General features: G+C 43.8%; 1 protein-coding gene across 2 annotated transcripts in view; it reads left to right on the top strand.

The window, feature by feature from the left end:
• ABC1 (ABC transporter 1) overlaps window positions 1–21792 on the top strand; it is a 109601-nt gene that overhangs the window by 40093 nt on the left and 47716 nt on the right. For both annotated transcript variants that reach the window (XM_087665995.1, XM_087665994.1), the window contains exon 3: window positions 14271–14423. In XM_087665995.1, coding sequence (XP_087522121.1) covers window positions 14271–14423 — 153 coding nt within the window. The remainder of the gene's footprint in view (window positions 1–14270; window positions 14424–21792) is intronic.

Here is a 21792-nt window from a genome sequence, read left to right as displayed (position 1 = left end):
AGAAATTTTGGGCAGAAAATTTTGGGGCTTTTGATGTTTTAATGCTGCTGAGCACTAATTGCACCTTGGGAAGCGTGCATCAGTGACAGTTTTTTTGACAGAGTACCCTTTGCACATTAATTGCAGACTTGTGTTTGCTGCAATTTCTGGAAATTTGCAGATTTCCAGCCCGTACTGCATTGACATTGCTCTATTACCTTTTGGGAAATAATGGCAAATCAGGGAGGAGATGTATTCACCTATGTGTCCAAGGAAGACCGATTGGATGGGAACAATTATTCCCTTTGGTCTTTCATGATGAAGAATGTATTAGTGGCCAAAAATTTGTGGGATTATGTCAGTGGAGAGGAAGCACGACCGGGAGTTGTGGCTCCCGCTACTCCTCCTCCAGGAGGACGTGCAAGAGGGCAACCTCAGCCCCCTCCACCTCACCCCGCTCAGCCACTTCCCCCAAGAACTGCAGCTCAGAAAACTTGGGATACACGGGATGCACAGGCTATGTCGCTGATTGCATTGGCAGTTCAGCGTTCTATCATTCCTCATATTCGTTCAGCAACTTCTTCACAAGAAGCTTGGTTGATATTGGAGCAGATGTTTGCAGGAAAGAATGAGACTCGCATCTCTTTCTTGAAGAAAGAGCTAGAGACTCTAAAGATGAATGAGGGTGATTCTATGCAGGATCATCTCAACAAAATTCAGGACTTGCGGGAGCAACTCATGAATGTGGATGAGTACTACTCAGATGCGCAGCTGATTTCTACAACATTGAATTCACTGCCTCCCTCTTACTTGGCTTTTCATACTGCCTTGAACCTCACTATGAGGATTTCGAAAGAGCCCATCACTTTCATTCAGCTTGTCAGTTTGCTTCTAGAGGAGGAACAAACTAGACGGAACAGTGGTGTGGATGGTATAGCCTCTGAGCAGGCTTTTATGTCAAGGCAGAAGGGTAAAAACAGCCAAGGGAAAAATGCTTCGCAGAGTTCTGGTAGTAGTAACACTTCACAGACAAGTCAGAAACAGGGGGGCACGCAAGCCAAGAAAGGAAAATGCCATTACTGCAAGAAGCCTGGCCACTACATCACTGAGTGCAGGAAGCGCATCGCCAAAGAGAAGAAGAAGGAGTCAGGGATGTCTGTTTCTGCAGCTCCTTCCACTGCTAGTGAGTCCGCGTCCTTTGTTGCAGACAGGGACTATTGTTTTTACACTTGCAGTTATGATGTCTCTTGGGCTGATAGAGCATTTAGCTCTACAGAAGATGCTGACACTTGGTTCTTTGACAGTGGTGCTTCACGGCATATCACATCTCGTAGAGATTTGTTTGCTTCTCTTGGTGCACCTCCCGTTGGGAAGTCTGTTCAGTGTGCTAATAATGCATCATACCCTGTTCGTGGTATTGGGGAGATTCAGCTTACAGCCATTGATGGCTCTATTCTCCGCCTACAGGATGCTTTGTATGTGCCTGGCATTAAGAAGAATCTGCTTTCCATTTCTTCTATGGCACGTTGTGGTTTGCAGGTCACCTTTGATGATGACCGTTGCATGGTCCGTGACAAGGAACACATGACATTGGTCTTGACAGGTTCTTTGTGTCATGGGTTATATGAGTTGGATGCTCTTTCGGTAGATCAGTCTGCATATTTGACATCCACTCTTACTCCTGCTATGTTAGAGGCAGAGTTATGGCATGCTCGTTTGGGGCATGTAAACTATGGCAGCTTGATGCTATTACAGCGTACTCAGATGTTGGATGGATTACCTCCCTTGGAGAGACCTCCTGAGCATTTATGCGAGGGTTGCATTTTGGGCAAAATGCATCGTTTCTCTTTTCCCCGTGATGTTGCTTTTAGAGCAACAGCCAGATTGCAGCTTGTGCATTCGGATGTTTGTGGGCCCATGCAGACACAGTCATTGGGTGGTTGTTACTATTTTGTAACATTTATTGATGACTTTACACGTTTGTGCTGGGTCTACTGCTTGAAAAGGAAGTCAGAAGTGTATGATGCATTTTTGGCTTTCAGTGCACTTGTGGAAACTCAGTCTGGTTGCAAGATTAAGACTCTCCGTTCGGACCGAGGGGGGGGAATACATGTCCTCTATGCTGAATTCTTATTTGCAGCAGAAGGGCATTATCCATCAGTACACTACTGCATATACTCCACAGCAGAATGGGGTAGCAGAGAGGAAAAATCGGTCACTCATGGAGATGGCCAGATGTATGCTGAAGGCAAAGAGTTTGCCTCATAGTTTTTGGATGGAAGCCGTCATGTGCGCTTGCCACATTTTGAACAGATGCCCTACCAAGGCCTTGAAAACCGTCACACCTTTTGAGGCTTGGCACAGCCGCAAACCTTCTGTTGGCCACTTCCGTACTTTTGGGTGTCTTGCATATGCCCATATTCCACAGGTACTTCGAAAGAAGTTGGACAACAAGGCTGTAAAATGCATCTTTATGGGATATAGCAGCGAAAGCAAAGGCTACAGACTCTATGATCCCGTGACCAAGAAGGTTTTTGTCAGCAGGGATGTTGTATTTGATGAAAAATCAGAATTATCCTTGGCTGGTTTTGATACATATCAGGCTGCCCGTGATGTCTTTGAAGGGCTGCTGCCCATCACATTTGGTGATTCAGCTGGTACTTCAGCAAATGAACCTAATGTTCAGCCAGCTGCTCCTATGGAACATGCAGTAAATCAGCACATTGCTGAAACTGAAATTCAGCAGGAACTTGTACACAGTCAGGAAGCAAGACAGGTGCCTAGATGGTACACGCAGACTATGAGAGATAGTCATTTGGAAACACCCTTGGCTGGTCGTACTCGAAGGCAAACTCGACTGCATGATTCAGCACATTCCATGGAGTTTGTTATGGCAGCATGTACTCATGATAATGAGGAGCCTGAATGTTTTGAGGATGCACGACATAGTGTGCATTGGATGGCAGCCATGCAAGCTGAATTGGATTCTATTCATAAGAATCATACTTGGGATTTGGTGTCTTTGCCAGTTGGCAAGCGTGCCATTGGTACGAAATGGGTCTACAAATTGAAAAGGAATGCAGATGGATCCATAGATAAGTACAAGGCACGGCTGGTAGCTAAAGGCTACGCACAGAAAAAGGGCATTGACTATGAGGAGACCTTTGCTCCTACCTCCCGTATGACGACCATTCGGTCTATGATTGCCTTGGCTGCACATTTTGGTTGGAAAGTGCATCAGCTGGATATAAAGACTGCATTCTTACATGGGGAACTTCAGGAAGAAGTGTATGTACAGCAGCCCATTGGTTTTGCAGTTGAAGGCTCAGAAAATTTAGTATGCAAGCTGAAAAAAGCTCTATATGGTTTGAAACAAGCTCCACGAGCTTGGTACGCAAAGATAGATGCCTTCTTGCTTAGTCAGGGGTTTGTAAACAGCCCATCTGAGTCTACCCTTTATGTACATAAAGAGGGGGGATCCATGCTGATTTTGTGTCTATATGTAGACGACCTTTTGCTCACTGGAACACGTGCTGATCAGATTTCAGCATTCAAAAATAATTTACAGCAAACTTTTGACATGTCTGACTTGGGTATTTTGCACTATTACTTGGGCATCCAGTTTGTACATGATGCTAGAGGCATTGGATTATGTCAGTCAAGGTACATTGGGCAACTTCTTGAGAAGTTTGGCTTACAGGATTGCAAGCCAGTTTGTACACCCATGGAACCTGGGCTCAAACTGTCATTACATGATGACAGTGATTTGTTTGATATCCATACTTATGCTCCAGCAATGGGATGTCTCATCTATCTATGCCACACTCGGCCAGACATACAGTTTGCCGTTTCAGTTTTGAGCAGGTACATGCATCAGCCTCGTATGTCGCATTGGCAAGCTGTGAAGCGTGTGTTTCGTTACTTGCAGGGTACTAGAGCTCTTGGATTGCTTTATGCCAAGGGGGGACCACTGCAGTTACATGCTTACAGTGACTCTGATTGGGCTGGTGATTTTGATACTCGTCACTCCACTAGTGGCAATTGTTTTTTTCTTGGCTCGTCATGCATTTCTTGGCTTAGCAAGAAACAATCCACTGTTGCCACGTCGTCATGTGAAGCTGAGTACAAGGCAGCCTTCACTACTGCAGTTGAGTGCGTATGGCTTAGACGCTTACTTGCTGATTTGGATGTATCTGTTACGGAGCCTACTCCTTTATATACTGACAGTCAGAGTGCCATTGCAGTGGCACGGAACCCTGTGTTTCATGCTCGCACGAAACACATAGAGATTCACTACCACTTTGTCAGAGAGAGGCTACATGCAGGTGATATCAGCCTTGTCTACTGTCCTACCACCAGCAATGTGGCAGACATCTTCACCAAAGCTCTTCCACGAGACAAATTTGAAGCATTTCGCGATGCTTTGAATTTGACGCCCTTTGGTGGCGGATGATCCTTGTACACTTGATCACTCTTCACTCCAGGGGGGTTTGTTGGGTATCTCACACGCCTTACTTACGCCTACGCTCATATGGGAGTGTGCGGGTGATCACTAGGACACTGGGGCACTTTTTACTCTCGGTAGGAGAGGTTTTTTCCCCCAGATTATGTGTACTATTTTGTATGTGCTTGTGGTGCACACTTACGGGCACTTACTGTGTTCGGGTGTGAACAGCCCCTTATAACTCTAAGGTATAAGGGTTATCATTTGTACTTTCAGCTTACACTCTATTCAGTACTATTGCATTGGGTGTCGTGCTCAACTCTGTCTCTCACTCTCACACTGTCTACTGCACTTCAGCTGCACCTCGATCCTCTCCCATCTGACAAAAATTTCAGATCTGCAAATGAATTTTCAGAATTAAAAAATGTCGTTTGCTGCACTCTTTAAGGAATTTCTGACACAATTAGAGGCCAAGCCATCAATTACATGTGAAATCCCCAAATTTTCACTGCAATTTCTGCTCCAAGGGCATTCCTGAGCACAAATTTGACAATTTGGGTTAAAAGGCCTAAATTTTGAGAAGATAATCTGTTCAAATTGCATCAATTCAAGTACCCAAATGCATAGAGCAGGCAATTCTTGCAGAAATTGATGCAATTCTGCAAAAGCCCCAAATTTTTCGGGTCCAATGTGCACAAATTTCACTGAAATTGAAGAAATTTCATTGAAATGTGAAAAAACCCCAAAATTTCACGGGCAATTGTGCAATGATTTTGCAATTTTTGAGTCAGATTTTCCACTTCTGCATTAAAATCCCCAAGTCTGGGAAAAGCCCTAATTTTTTAGGAGCAAATGTGCACAGATTTGTATTCTGTGCTTGTATGCGCGAACGCCAGGTAGAGAAAGGAAAGGAAATTTCCATTTTTTTTTCTTTCAAATTTCAAAGAAAAAAAATGTTGATCGTCAGGTTCATGACGACCCACCTGGTCACGGCTCTCACGTGTGACCTGTTGGATGCTCGCTGAAGCCCGTCCCGTCCGGTCGCGTGCCGTGGCTTGCAGCTTGTTTCACTAGCCGTGCTCCGTCTCTCTTGTGGCATTTCGTATCGCCTGCGCCTGGTCGTTTTGCTTGCTGCTTGGTTGCCTGCGAGCTGTTTCCTATAGCCTACGACATGTTGACTATTGTTGAACTTGCTACCTAGTTTGTGGCCTGTCGCCCTTGCCATCTCTTCTGCACGTATCAAACATTGATAGTTGATGGCTGAAGTTCTTGCTCGCCTATCACGAGCTTTGTGAAACGTGCACATTCTATGTGCTCTGATACCAATTTGTAGACGAGTCTATCGTGAGTTGAGCTGAGAGTGCAGATAAGAAGCGTTGAGAGCAGTAGAGAGTGAGAGAGTGAGCATGACACTTGATGTTCGGTACAATCACTTGTGTACCACATTTTTAGGTTTTGAATAAATATAAAGTACAAAGTGTAAGGGTGCGTTCACAGCCGAACACAATAAAAGGCACAATGACCCTTTATTCCCAACAGATTGATGGCCTAGATTGGATGCTCACATACTTTCCACATAAGCATGCATCTTGGCATGCAAGAGGAGCCCCTTTTGGAGGATCTGTACAGAGACTAGGAGTGAGTATAATGGACTATCTCTTAGGATCCTTATCCCTCAAAGTGTCCCCTCATCCGCTAGAAGTGGCAGACGACCATGCCTACCTACAATTTATCATCACTTGTAGACATGATGTGATCCCTTCAGTGAGCAGCCACTTGATATTCCTTAGATACCACTTCATTAGATTGACAGCGTGTGCCTACTTAGATCATCTCTATTGGAGCTTGCAAGAGATGGATCCCTAGATACACTTGTAAGAGTTTATAGCACAGCTTGCCGAAGCATTTCACACCTTAGTTGCCATGTATGTTTCCCATGCATACCCCCATTCTACCCCTCCAATCAAGAATGTCCCATAGAATAGTTGTTACTATGAGGAGTGCAAGGAAACTTGTCATCATCTCTAGTAAGGCGAAGCACAAGAGGTCTACACACAACTAGATACACTCGATCTTTCTTTGCCTAGTGCAATGGACGGAGAGGGCATATCAATTCGGATTGGAGCACAAGTTCTAAAAGCTATTCTTGGGACATGATAGCAAGGAGGTGTGGAAGGCATTTGAGGAGCCCCGAGTCCATACACCTATTACCTCCCCAGATACGTGGCATGCATATGCTACCTCACTATACTAAATACTTGGGCAGCCCTTGCTGCCTCGACCACTAGAGGACAGACCCACATCATCTACCTTCTTCATCAGAGGATAGATTGACACGAGTCTATGGGGCTTTAGGATTGATGGAGAGCTAGTGCGCACTCATATAGTTAAGGAGCCTCAGATTAAGGCTTAAGCTCTTGCTGTTCCACGCTTTGGTCACACCAACACTTTTGTATGGGGTCCCCATATGGGGATTGAGCCTCTACTACACGAGGAGAGCTACACAGGATCAGCCATTATCCAGGGGGTGGGAGATATATGAGGGGTGAGAGCAGATAGAGAGATCCCTAGTATTGATGACTTCACGGATGATTGAGAGAGTAGAGATAAGAGCACTACCCATAGTGGTAGTGGACCTCTTCTAGACAGTGACTTTTTTGCATAGGCTCTGGACATGGCTGAGAAAGAGATACTCCTGGCTTGCACTAGAGTCGTCTAGAGAGCTAGCATTAAGGGGGATATGGAGTGCTGGTATGCTTGGACAGAGGCATGGTTACGACTACATGGATTACACATGGATCACTTCCCACCACTACAGTTCAGCTTGGATTGCCCTCACTTGGGGGTTGAGCTGAGAGGAGCTGAACCGCATCATCAGGATGGACACCATTCAGATACATACAACTAGGACATGGGTGACACCTACTAAGGATTTGGGGACGAAGGTGGATTTCTATTGAAAGCATTCTTTTGCACATATCCCTTGATGGTTTTGTTATCCCCCCAAGATACATGGCATTGTCTCATGGGGTACGATGTGCCATTGGACAGCTTATGTACATCCTCACACTAGCTATGGATCGAGATAGGTAGATATGATGTAGACTCCCTACCCCCGGACGTCAAGATTTGCCAACTCTATTAGATTGAGTTACAGAAAGAGGAGCACTGCTTATGCAGATGTTTAGTATATTTTTGTTAAGAGGTTGCTTCCATTGCTTGTTTAGAGATGGATTTGGGCCAGTATCTACGGTGATGGATTTCCCAGATCAGAGATGTCTCAGCCTCTTCTTGCTAGAGCTATGCCATCACAGAGAGCACCTCTTATGGACCGAGGAGTAGACATAGGGAGCTTCACACCAGCGTACACTTGTAGAGTTTACAGAGCATCGACCACTCCCTCCCCACTACAAAGCCCTCATGGGACCGACTGGCAGCCCCTCCATAGGGAACCACCCTAGACACAGCCATAGAGAGATGTAGAGCAGGTTGTCCACATCTAGCCGATTTGCTTAAGCTTCTCTATGTAAGATAGACCCATGCGAGAGTGTCTTGGGATGAGAGTGCCTCCTGAGCAGTTCCACATTGTATCTGGCCTAGACATCCTTTTGTACTCATTAGCTATGTATTGTTTGTTATTTATTTTCCATTTAGTTAGTCATAGCATTTGATGGCAGCTGTTTTGGGACTTCAAAAATTCCGTGACTTTTCAGATGTAACATTTTGGTCTCATAGGTCAATTTGTCCTTTCGTAGATGTTAATATAACTTCTTTCTTTTTCTCCTCTCTCCTTAGGCAGATCTTTTTCGGCTGATGTTACCTATTTTTAGGCTTCTCTCCCTTTGTGCTTTCCCTTACATCATAATCTCTCTTGTTGTCCTTGGTTGTGTTTATCCTCTTTACTGCTGATCACAATCTTCTTTATCCTCTTTCCTTAGATCTATTCTCTCCTCTCTGGAATGCTCATTCATCCTGCCCTCTTTTTTCACTTGTGCAGGGGCCCAGTCAGTAATTGTTTTCAGCCTTCTATGCAGTGCTTATTCATTATCAGTGTTCATGTTTTGCATTAGTTTGTGTTCATTCTCTCCATGTTCTCTCTCTCTCTCTGTGTACCTAGTGTGAGGCAGACCTGTCGTTAGCACTATAGTGTTGCAGAGATGTACTGAATGCATTGAGGCAGGCGTATTGTATGCAATAATGTATTGACACAACAAGGTATTGACACATACCCAGATGCCAATGTACTGAGATTGCAGACGTAATTAGATTGATATGATACGAATGTAGTCAGAATGACATGAATGCAGACTTGGGTGAATGTATTGATGCACTGGCTGGTGGACTAGGCAATGATGCTTTGACTTTGATTTTGATCATGTCTTGGAGTATGTAGTAATGCATTGACTAGGGCTACAATTTGTATTTCTGCAGTGACTGTAAACAGTGCGAAGGCATTTGGGCTCGTAAAAGATTATTGGGCTTACAAAAAATTTGGCGAGGGGTAAGGGAAACCCTGGAAATTTGCAGGAATCACAGAAATTACTCTGATTTGACAGTACAAAGTATAAGTTGAGTGGCTTTGCTCACAGTGTGTGAGAGATGGATAATATAGACAAATGCGAGCATCAAACTGCGGAAAATGAATATCTGGGAGATGAATCTGATCAAGAACTAACACGACCGTCCATGGAAGCAATGTTCAACACCCCTTCTAAGAACACACGGTACAAGACGTATGGCCGTAGGGTCCATGATTGGACCGTCTCCCCAGCATCTGATAGGCATGGAAAGACCTCATGCACCATGAATAAAAATAAATACGAAGAAATCCATCTCATGATTGGCTTTGAACTACGAATTATGAGACAAGAATTGGAGAAAGAAATACGAGAGCAGGTCAAAGCCGGAACTAATGGTAAATCAAGGGGCAAAAATGCAAGACATGCAGATAAAGATTAAGAATGACTTACAGGTTCAAATGCTGTCCGAAATGCACACGTTGAAAACTGAAATGTTGAAAGTTGTAGATGCCTACAAATCTGAAATCTTAGAACTGAGGGAAGAATCAAATACATTTAAGAAAAAAGAAATGAATGTGCAAGAAGAATTACAAAACTAGAAAGAGGCTTTGAAGGCATGTGAAAGGGAGGTTCACTCATGGGCATAAGTGGCAAAGGCAACACAAAAGCAGATAGAAAAAGCTAGCCCATGGATTGAGGTAGTAAAAAAGAATAAGGAAACATCAGTGAACAAAACTGAAGTAATGAATGCTACCTTGGAAGAAGAGGCTAGGAGACGGGCTAGGGTTTTACATGTACGGGTAGTAGGATGGGAGGAGAAGAGCAGTCCACAGGAAGATGCTAAGAAACTTGCTGACAAAATTGGGGCTTCAAACATACCTATCGTCAGTGCTTGGAGAGTGGGGAAAGAGGACTCTAAGTCCAAGGCTCTAATTCTTCGCTTTGGAGACATAGAGAAAAAAAAGGCCTTCCTCTTCAAGAGGAGAGCCCTCAAGGGTGAGAAGATTTATTTGGATGAGGACCTTACCCCAACACAAATAGCGCATTGCAGAGAACACATGCCCAAGGTATTGGAGGCTCGCAAAGAGGGAAAGTGGGCTGTTTATAGGGATGGATGAGTCATTATCATTGACAAAAGGACTTCATGACGGCACGAGGCCTATGAGACACTTCGGATGTCAATATGGAATTGTAATGGAGCCCTATTCTTGGATGCTGGTTACTTTGAAGATAGCTTCCGAGACATAGATATAGCAATGTAGACAGAAACACACCAATGTAAAGGCAGCCGACTACATGACATGCGGGGATACAGGTGGAAAAGTGCATTTCGTCCAAAGCTAGAAAACCAGGAAGCACTAGGGGTTCTGGAGGTGTGGCCATACTATACCGGGAAGACCTCAAAGGAATAGTGCAAGTAATGAAAAGAGATGATGATGCACGATATTTATGGATTAGGATACATGTAGGAAGACCATGGGATATATTCATCGCAATATGCTACTTTCCTCTTGCAAATTCTACCTATGCCACATGAGACGGATCTCCCTTTGATGTACTTTATGAGGATATCATGAGATATGCTAGCATTGGGGACATACTATTAGTAGGAGATTTCAATGCACGCACTGGAGATAGACATAGTGACTTTTATATGCATGATAATGCCATGTTCAAAGAGATCGACATAGATGAAATAGGCCTACGCAGGAGAGCCTAGGATAAAGAAGTGAGTATCTATGGGACACACCTATTGACTTTGGGAAGTGCACATAGACTAGCCATCTTTAATGGTTTGCCACAATGGCTAGGGTCTGACAATTTGACATGTTGGAATCACAAAGGAGGGGCAAGTACTGTGGACTACTTGATAGGCTCACCAGCATTGATACCAGACATCCAAAACTTTAAGATATCTAAGAGACCAATTGTCATAGCAGCAGATCATGCTATTTTGACACTCATGCTCTCTTGTGTACATATGAAACATGAAACACCATGCCTCCCTAAACATCCCAAATACTACTTTACAGAAGACACCTCACACATCTACAGTGGTTCTCTGCAGACAAGTTTACATACATTGGACTTCAGTAGATTGTTGGAAGAATGTACAAGGGATTTAGTAGAGGCCATACATGGATCAGCCATGTATGCATTCCCACACACCTTGCCTCGATGTAGACCCACACGATCTACTGCTCCCCAAAATAACTGGTATGATGATGAGTGTAGAGTTACTCAAGCTCGCTTACAGAGGGAAGTGGAGCTAGGCACTCAGACACATCGCCAAGCAAAGGCGTTCTTCAAACGCCTTGTACGGAAGAAGAAACGAGGCTACTTAGCAAAAGCAGAAGCAGAGATATATCAGCTATTTTTGGGGCGGGTTAACAAAAGTGCATGGAAGATGTTTCATGAAAGATAGCCCCCCATATAGATTACATCACCAGATGCTTGGCTTGACTATGGGAGACAGCTGTATGACCTGCCGGGACAGCCACCTGTGCAGCCCCCACAAACTTGTAGGCCAACACAGTGGTCATTCTTCACATGGAAAATGGCTAGGGATGCAATTTAGAGATTACAAAATGGGAGGGCACAGGATGAAGATGGACTAGTTAGCAGAACATTTCTCACATGCTTGTGACATATTAGCACCCATATCAGCACATATGTTTATTAGAGCAGTATGTGAAGGTTTCCCTATGAGTTGATCAGACAATACTATAATTGCGCTATTTAAAAGTGGTGATCCCCTGATTCCTGGCAACTACAGGACTGTCATGATCAGTCATACTGTGGCCAAGATATATAGTTCTATATTGGAATATGAACTCAGTGAGTGGGCTGAAATGCTAGGCAAGAGAGCACAAGGACAGACAGGTTTTAGACGAGGATATACCACACTGGACCATATTTTCACACTTAGAGCCATTATTGAGGAGGGTCAAACCCGAGACAAGAGGATCTATTGTTGCTTTGTAGACTTTCGCAAAGCTTTTGATACAATGCCTCGTACACGCATCATGCAGAGATTGCAGGACATTGGAGTACCAAAGGGTATACGATGGGGTGTCTGCATTATATGAGGCAGTGACAGGTCCTGTACGAGCACCTGGGGGGCTATCAGAGAGGATTGACAGCACCATAGGAGTGAAACAAGGATGTCCACTTTCACCCACATTGTTTGGTGTATACATAGATGAAGTGTCTAATTACATAGACCGAGGAGGAGCTGGAGCCAGCCTCACAGGGGTGCTAATACCGATATTACTGTATGCAGATGATATTGTTCTCATTTCATATTCATTGGAGGGATTGCAGTGCCATCTAGATGCTTTGCACATCTTTTGTAGAGATAAAGACCTCATAGTGAACCTTGGGAAGACCAAAACCATGGTTTTCAATACTTCAGCAGCATGGTTTACTAGATCTATGTACCGGTTCACATTTGGGGGAGACATACTGGAGCATGTGAGGGAATAGGTCTATTTGGGAGTCACCTTCTCTGCCCCACGTTTTTCGTTGAGATGGGCATCAGAAGCACGTCTGGCACGTGGATACGCAGCACTAGGGGCACTCCAGAGTCAATGTGCTCACATACAGTTCTAGGAGCCCCGCACCATACTCTGGTTGTTTGGCACCCTAGTCACACCTACATTACTATATGGAGTAGAGGTATGAGGTTGCAGCTTGTACCACAGGCGTCGTAGCCCACTCACTGATTAGATTGGAGTAGAGAGGGATTATTATGATGGTTGGGATAGCATGGAAAGGCCATTGATCATGATGATAGCACGTATGATTAGGAGTAAGCCCTCCACCCCACATCCCATTGTCAGAGCAGAGCTAGGGGTAACACCTATAGTTACGAAGGCACTCTTCAAGGCAGTGACCTTTTGGCACGGACCATGGGAACTTCCATGCCATAGATAATCTAGATTGGCACTAACCTCATCTAGACAACTAGCAGCAGGAGGCGAGAAGAATTTTTGGTTTTCACAGATGACTATTTGAATAAGCCTACATGGTTTGGATATTGACTGTCTTCCACCTTTGGATTATAGCCTTGACTGCCCTATACTTTCTCCAGCTGATCAGAGCTGAACTAGGTGATCAGAGCTAATATCTTGAGGTTTGAGACATTAAGGACATGGATCCATCCACCACTCCCTCTAGGATCGAGGATGGAGTTCTATAGGAGTCATTTCTTGTGTCTCTCTGATAATGGTTTCACTATTCGGCCAGTATATATGGATACCCATCTCTCCCATAGCGTACGGGTTGCTATTGGACAGATTCGCACCTCCTCACATAGGCTTCAGATGGAGACAGGCAGATGGACAAATACCCTAGCAGAGGATAGGACTTGCCAGCTTTGCAGTCGAGAGTCTGAGACAGAGGAGCACTACATATGTAGATGCACAGTATACTATGACATACGAGGACGGTACCACTGCCTCTTCTGTGATGGATTTGGACCCCTTCAATGCATCATGGAGTATGAGGACCAGAGATGCCTAGGTCTCTTCCTCCTGGAGCTTGAGAGGCGCCGAACTACACTATTGCGAGACAGGAGGTCAGCTCACCCAAAGGGACACACACAGAGAGTAGTGACAAACTTCTTCTACAGAGCTGACCCTACTGACACTACTAGCCTAGCAGAGACAGAGCCACCCCGCCAGACACCTCACAGGCCATACCGTGGAGTCACATTTGATAGAGCCATTTCCCTTCGTCGAACACGACGACCCCGTCTACCAGGACCATGTCCGAGGAGGCCACACCACAGTTGGATTAGAGCCATTATCATGAGACACCGCAGACTCACCACTAGGCATATTAGTGAAGCAGCTAGGGACCGCATCATAGCTGAGATCATGTGCAGATCTTGAGATCAGCTACAGCCCATAGTCCCCACCACACTTTTGTACATGGTTCTATCAGATTTGGTTCTCCTTTCCTTTCCTTTTCTTTTCTATCGATGGAACAACACTACACATGGTTCAACCCTAGTATAGTCCCCTCGTATAGTTATTTTCAGTATTGTTTCATAGGCCACCCACTTATTTGTAATGTTATCTTTTCCTTACTGATGGGATGACATTAGACATGGATGTACTTTGGATTTTGTCTCATAGGCCACATTGGCCTTATGTAGATGTTAATATATCTTTCTTTCTTTCTGTGATGAGTACCCTGCTTCTGCATGCACACTCACAGTTACATAGCTTAGATATGCTTGGATTGTACTCTATGATGGGACATAATTTCATTGTACTACTTGCCCAGGTCCCATTGATGATTGTTTCTTGTAATAATTTCAGGTACTTGCTGCCTTGGAAAGGGTGAGGCAAGGTGCAGATGTCATGCCAAGGCGTCAGCTACAGCGTGTCTTGTCAGCTGAACTGGGTTCAGATTGGCTGACAAAATTGGAAAGTTTTGAGGATGAGCCCATGGCAGCTGCAAGTATTGGTCAGGTATCACATACAATCCTTGAAAAGAGATTCTTTGCATATCTGTGTTGGCCAGTTCTAATAATGTCATCCTCTCTGTTAATACCTTTTTTTGCCCATGTACTCCTGTAATGATAATACAATACAAGTATTTGCATCATTTTTTTGTTATGGTCTTGATTCCTGCAGAAGCTCTATTCTCTGGCAGGCATTTAGACAGAGGCAATGAGGGAGTGAGGGATGGGTCTTTGACCTTTTGCTACATTGATGCCCAAATAGGCATTCAGCCAGGGGGGCGACACTGGACCTTTGACCTCCAAACATAGATGTCCTACAGAGCATGAAAGTCTGAGCCGCATTAACAATTGGACGAAATTGTTTCAAGTCAGGTGCAGGAGGTCATACTTCGGCAAAAGGCTTGAGATGCCAAAATATTTATGTTTGAAGAAATCAGCAGAAGGATTTCTCAAGTAGAGCTGTGGACTATTTCGGGGCAAAAAGACCTGTGAACAACCAAAAAAGTGAACTAAGATGGAGTGATTGCTTCAGTAGTGAAGAAGGCAGGCAAATTGTTGTATTTTGAGCTAGCAAAAGGTGGAGGTTAGGAGAGGAGAGACTATTGTAACCACCAATTTCATTCTGAATGGAACTTTTCTTTAAATGAATTATATCTTCTTCAGAAAGTTTTCTTTTTTTGAATAATCCACCCAAAGCAGTTAGGTACTATCTGTGACTAGCATCCCTAAATCAATTTCATCTAGTCCTTGGTATATTAGCAACTGATAATGTGATTGAGAGGAGAAGATGCTGTGTCACTCTGTTAAGAACTCTGAAAGTGATGAATTGTTAATAAAAGGTGAACTATCTTCCTATATGGAACATTAGGAGGTTCAAACATGCAGCTTGAATTTGATTAGAAATCACTAACAAGATGCTGCAACCAGTTTGAATGCAAGCCTGAAGATCCTCAAACGTATTGAAGTTTCATGGAACAATTTTGTGCCCCAGATTTCTCCTCTGAGATATGAGTAGAAGGTTTCTAGTACAACTGAGGTATTGAGCATCAGTTTGCTCTGTTGTGAAAATTTTAGATAAAATTAGTCTCGAGGATTTAGTGGATTTAGAATTAGAGGATAAAGACTCCATGATTCAGAGTATTACAAGACAAGGCTGATGAACAAGAAAAGCTCCATTTTATATCCAAATAACTCCAGAAAAAGGATTGCCAACATTATAGAGGACTTGTATCAATCCAGTATGTGCAAAACACTTGCACATGGGGAAGCCTTGACCTGTGCATTGGGTTCTGATGGTGAATTTGCTGCACCACATTGAATCTAGATACCCTCAGTGGAAAGGAGGGATAATCAACACTGTATGGTGCTGATATATTAGATCGCCTTGTTGCAGCCTGTTCCGAACTAGAGTGACTTGGTTGGGATCCCTAATCAGAGCAACTTGCCCAACTGACAGCAGCATATAGGCAAGTAAAACAGAGGTAACATCAACAATCACAACGCTCTTGTAATCCAAAGTGATGCTATCATTGCACTTAAGCATGGACAATGACTGATGTTGGGTGCACAATGCACTTGTGAACCAATATGATCCTATGATCACAAAACAAACAAGCTAACCCAACCACTTGAGGGTGTTGATGATGAGGGAAATGGGTGATGAAGTATGGTGAGGTGTTAAACAACCTCCAGTGGAGACAGCCCAAGACGGTGTACTCTGCACAATGAGATGCATGGAGTAGTGTCTACATGATGAGAATGGGCATGCAACATGTGCCACTTGGATAGTGTTCATTGTGGGGAAATTGTTCACTTGTCCAAGTGCCCTTTTACAAAGACGATGATCATGCAATGCAAAGTGGAGGCAGAGTAGGGAAGGGAGGCTGATGTTGAAGACAAGTGTTGAATCCTGTTGAACACCAAGAAAAGGTACGATCCCTATCTCAACCTTGGATGTGGAGGCCGAAGGAGGAGGAGGAACTTGTGTCGGACTTCGTGTGGTGCGGAGAACCATGATGATAGATGAAGATGAGGATGAAGCACCTCAACTAGAAGAGCAAGGTAGAAGTCACTGCTATGGTAGCATCAATAGGCATGCTGCACAATCCGCCTTAGGAGAGAAGGCCTCCATGGTGGTAGAAGAACAAATCTCCTAGATGTTGGGATAAAGGCCCTTTATTCACCTTCGTGTATAGTACACCTGTATTATTTAGTTGTACATGTGAATGCACCCTTACGTGCCCTAAGTATAAATACATTTTATTCTTTGTATACCAACACATTGTTGGTATCCCCAAAAGCGAATCGTACTCTCTTTCTCTATCAGTCACTCTCACTCACTTGGTCACTCGTTCAGCTGTGGCTCACCTTGTCAACTACTGCAATCAACATGGAACCCTTTTTCAATTTCCACAAACCACCAGCAAACAGTGTAGTGTAACCATGCAAGTCAAGCTGACCAACAGTAAGTGGGAGCTAGCTATGTAGGAAGAGATTAAATCTCTGTATGCTAATGATACTTGGGATCTTGTGTTGTTGCCCAAAGGAAGAAAGCCTCTTCCAAACAAATGGGTTTACAAAGTAAAGACAGTTGATGGGAAACCCAAGTACAAGGCAAGACTGGTTGCCAAAGGGTATGCACAGAAGGAAGGGATTGACTTCCAAGAGGTCTTCTCACCTGTTGTGAAGATGACCACTCTACGTGTGATTTTGCTCTCATTGCTGTATTGGACTTCAGAGCTGTACCAAATGGATGTAAAAACAGCTTTTCTACATGGTGACATCGATGAGGAAATCTACATGAAACAGGCTGAGGGCTTTGTAGTTCTTGGAAAAGAGTAGATGGTGTGTAAACTGAAACGTAGCTTGTATGGGCTGAAGCAAGCACCACGGTAGTGGTACAAAAAGTTTGACACTTTTATGCTCTCTCATGGGTTTACACGCAGCCATGCAGATCATTGTTTTGTATATGAAAAAGGATATAGATGGTAGCCCCATCATACTTGTTTTGTATGTGGATGATATGTTGCTAGTTGGGACAAAAAAGACTAGCTTGGATGCTCTCAAAGATCAGCTGAAATCAGCCTTCTCCATGAAAGATTTGGGGAATGCAGAGCATATTTTGGGCATGAGGATTTGCAGAGGTAGAATGCAGAAATCACTGTTTTTATCTCAAGAAAAGTACATTGAAAAGGCACTGGACAAATTTAACATGGCTGAAGCTAAGCTTTTTGGGGTGCCCTTACCTCCATACCTTAAGCTTAGTAAAGCCAACAGCCCAAAAGATGACGTGGAAGCAAATGCTATGAAGGGAGTCCCTTATGTATTTGCTTGTGGCTCTCTTATGTATGCTATGGTTGCTACTCGTCCAGACATTGCTCATGTAGTGGGAGTTGTCAGCAGGTTTATGTCAAATCCTGGCAAACCACATTGGGAAGCTGTCAAGTGTATTCTTCGATACCTAAAGGGCACACAAAGAAAGTGTATTTGGTATGGGCAGGGTGCACTTAGTTTGCAGGGTTATTGTGATGCAATCATGGCAGGTAACTAGGACACTTGTAGGTCCACTAATGGGTATGCCTTTATAGTTGCTGGTGGGGCCATTTCTTGGTGCTCTAGGTTGCAGAACATCGTAGCACTGAGTTCTACTGAAGCCGAATACATATCAGCTATTGAAGCTTCTAAGGAAGCTATATGGTTGAGTAGACTTGCAGAGGATCTCGACATGTCTATAAGTACTGCAGTGTTGGGATGTGATAGCTGGAGTGCTGTGTATCTGGCTAAGAATGCCATGTATCATTCACGCACAAAGCATATAGATGTGGGAGATCACTTTATCAGACAGATTCTAGAAGATGGTCTAATAACATTGACCAAGATCAAAACATAGGACAACCCTGCATATGTTCTCACTAAAAGTCTAAGCAAAGCTCAGCATGAGCATTGCATATGACTAGTGGGAGTTGGTTAGAGGTTCACTTTGGACCTTTAAGTGGGAGGTTGTTGGGATAAAGGCTCTTTATTCACCTCCGTATAGTACACATGTATTATTTAGTTTTACATGTGAATGCACCCTTATGTGCCCTAAGTATAAATACATTTTATTCTTTGTGTATCAACACATTGTTGGTACACCCAAAATCGAATCGTACTCTCTTTCTCTCTTAGTCACTCTCATTTACTTGCTCGCTCGTTCAGTTGTCGCTCACCCTGTCAACACTAGAGAGATGAAACCATGAGAGGAATGGTGGGCATCCCATGTCTCAAGTCCCAGAAGGACGATGCAAATATGCATGGTAGCCCTACATTGAAATACAAAAACCTTGTAAGAGAGATCAAAATTTTGCAAAATAGAGGTTAGTAGTGAGATGCTCCAAAGCAAAACAAAACAGAAAAGTAAAGCTAAATGAAAGATATGCTATGAGGGGATGAATGAGTGAATGCAACGGAAGACTAAAGATGGAAAAACTAAGAATGTGGCCACCATCGCATTCATCCATCAGCAAGCCTCTACCAAGGAAACACATGACAAGGTGGGGAAGTGGGTCTAGGTGGGGGTGTAGGAGGAGACCTTGGAATGGATGCAAATAGCGCAATGGGTGAGAAACGGGTAGATCAATCGATTAAACCTTTAGGGGTAGCGAAAGATATGGGTTGTTGAGGTTGTCCACATGCTATATGTCCAAGAGTAATTGTGCGAGGACTAAATGGGGCAGCAATGGGAGGCGTATCCTTAGTGGGTTGTCGAGTAGGAGTGGAGGCAATCCATAGGAACATGGAATACCTATTTTCTAGCTTCTCGCCCCCATCCCATTCCGTTGCCATATTGTCCCACTCCCATCCCCATGTTAGAGTCGCCTCTTGTGGTGATAGGGCATGGCAATTCCTATCCCCGTCCCCATTCCCATCCTCGTTAGGTACTCATAGTGGTTTGATGTTGCTAGACGGGTTTAGTTTCTTTGGTTATGTTTGAGGAAGGGATGTGATCCTTTGAGTTGCGTTTGCATCTTGGGAATTTTTGCCACCTTCGGTTTCCCCTTGCAAAGAAGAGGCAATCAAACCTCTTTGAATAAGGATGTCAAGAGGACTTCTTGTGGACTTGATCGTGTAGCCTTGCATAATGCAAGAATTGACGTTCGAACTCATAGAAGGTTTGCAATTGGGGCAATGAGATGATATGCTAGATGAAGTGGAAATACTTTTCTAGAAGCTTTTTCAAAAAGAATGTGACTTGATCATCATTTGACTTTGGTGAGCCAATGGCAGCAAACTTAGCGCATAATTGCCGATATTCAGCCTACTTGACTTTCAAATCATCCCCTTCTTAAATGGAAAGATTTTGAAGCTAAAAGTTGAGATTGATACGTTGAGTGCGATCTTGTGCTACATAGCGGTCAATGAGATGAGTCCAATGCTCAATTATTTCCCCTATAATTGAGAGTGGAACTCATGAAGCAACCCCTACATTAGCTCAACATTGGTTGTGGCATTGCGGGCTCTCCATTGATAGATGTGATTTGGGAGAGCCAATCGGTGGTTTGACATAGGCTCTAGACCATCGACTAGGTTTCAAGGACCTTGAGATTCAAGCACATTTTGTATGGAGTTCGATGAAGTGGTGAAATTCAACCCATTAAAATGGGTCTTATCCATGAAGACATTCTTGGCTGTAGCAACAAGAGTGGTAGTGTTGTAGGATGGAAAAGATGGGTAGGATGGGTAGGGTGGGGGAGTGGAGTATACTTGGGAATTAATCCTAGAGTGCCCACCATGCATGTGTGAAGTGTGCACAGTGGATCCAAAAGTTGTAATGGATTGACTAGGCATAGGCATGACAACCGCATGAGTAGCCCATGGAGGAGGAATCGGGACATGTGGAGCAGAGGATGGAAATTCATGCATGGGAGTGACCCATGGAGAGTGTGATGGCACACCACTAGTTGAGTTTGGAAATCCTTGTCTGAGAGGCTGATAGATGAGGAGATGAGTGTGCAAGGGAAGTGACGGGGATACCCATAACCACTGTCCCAAGGTAAATAGATGTGCTTACTTGTGGGTGTGGATAAGGTATAGTGTTGAAGGGTGGGATTCCCCTAAAAAGAGGTGACATGGAATGGAGAGAGAGAAGGAATTAAGAGTAGAGATAGAAGACGAAACTCCCAATGTGCTGGATGTAGAAGTGGAGCGTGTTGAGAAACCAAGTCGTTCAATACATTTCCCCTTTTCTTGATTCTTGAAGGCCTGCCTAGCCATCATCTTGGAGAGATTTCAGCATATCTTGTATATTTGATTTTGCTTTTGCTCCCTCTACAATTGGCTGTCCTTTCCCTCACCATTTAGCATTACCTTCGATATCCTACTGCTAGAGGAGTGTGTTGCGCTCCATTGTGCAAATTCTCTACAGGTGTTGCTGGTTGCTTCAGATAGGACATTGCAGTTATCTTTAGAGCTTTGGCTTCCACTGTATCAACTTGATTCACTCAGCATGATTTAGTGATTCATCATTCATCATCATCTTCTTTTGTGTTTTTTGAGTTTCTCTTTTCTCTTAGTGTTTGTCGTACAGACCTTGTGTTTCTCCCAACAAACCCTACTCTGTCTTTGGCTTGCTTTCATAGTAGTCGTATTTTTGACATGGTATTAGAGCATACCGATTATTTAATAGAGTGCAATCCTAGATTACTGAATGCAGAAGAAAGGTATTCAAGAGACGTCGGTGGGACGGAAAGGAAGTGTGAAAGAGACGTTCCCAACTCCATGTTCAAAAGAAACAGAAGATACAATTCCAAGTATATGTGTAGATGTATATCTGTGTCTAGAGCCTCTTGATTAAAATTGACATATTGAAAATTATCTAGATGGTGCACACCAAAAGGAGAAATAGGGGAGGGTTTTGATTTATAAGACTCAAAAAGCTTATATGAACTTGACATTTGTCCTGGCTAAGATGATGAAGATGGTTCACCGGTCGTCAAATGCCATATGTTCTCCCTGATCGAAGAGACGGCGAGCCTCACCAATTGATTTGGATATAGAAGAAAAGCTGGTAGGGGGGATGTAAGTTGGACCATACTTGTTGTGCATGAATTCTTCAAACTCCTTATCTGTCATGAAGGCAAGAAAAGGAGAAGAAAGTGAAGGTGAAGTTGTCACAGTGCAGGGAATGCGCAAGCGTATGGACAAGATTGAAAGAAAATGAATAGGAGAGAAAGGGACAGAGAAAAGAGACAGAAGAATGCAGAAATCTGCAATCAGTGAATGCTGAAATGAAGAGGGCAGATTTACAAGGGATGTAGACGTATCGCCTCAAGAGGAATCTCTCCCACCAGCACTTGGAAACAAGTGTGTGGGACAAGCTGCCAAGTGGGCCAAAATAG

This window comes from Lygodium microphyllum, chromosome 24, assembly GCF_053477565.2.
Source record: "Lygodium microphyllum isolate KBCC chromosome 24, Lygodium_microphyllum_v1.1.10, whole genome shotgun sequence".
Lineage (NCBI taxonomy): Eukaryota > Viridiplantae > Streptophyta > Polypodiopsida > Schizaeales > Lygodiaceae > Lygodium > Lygodium microphyllum.
Note: the sequence above shows the minus strand (reverse complement) of the source record. Positions and strands in the feature narration are given on the sequence as shown.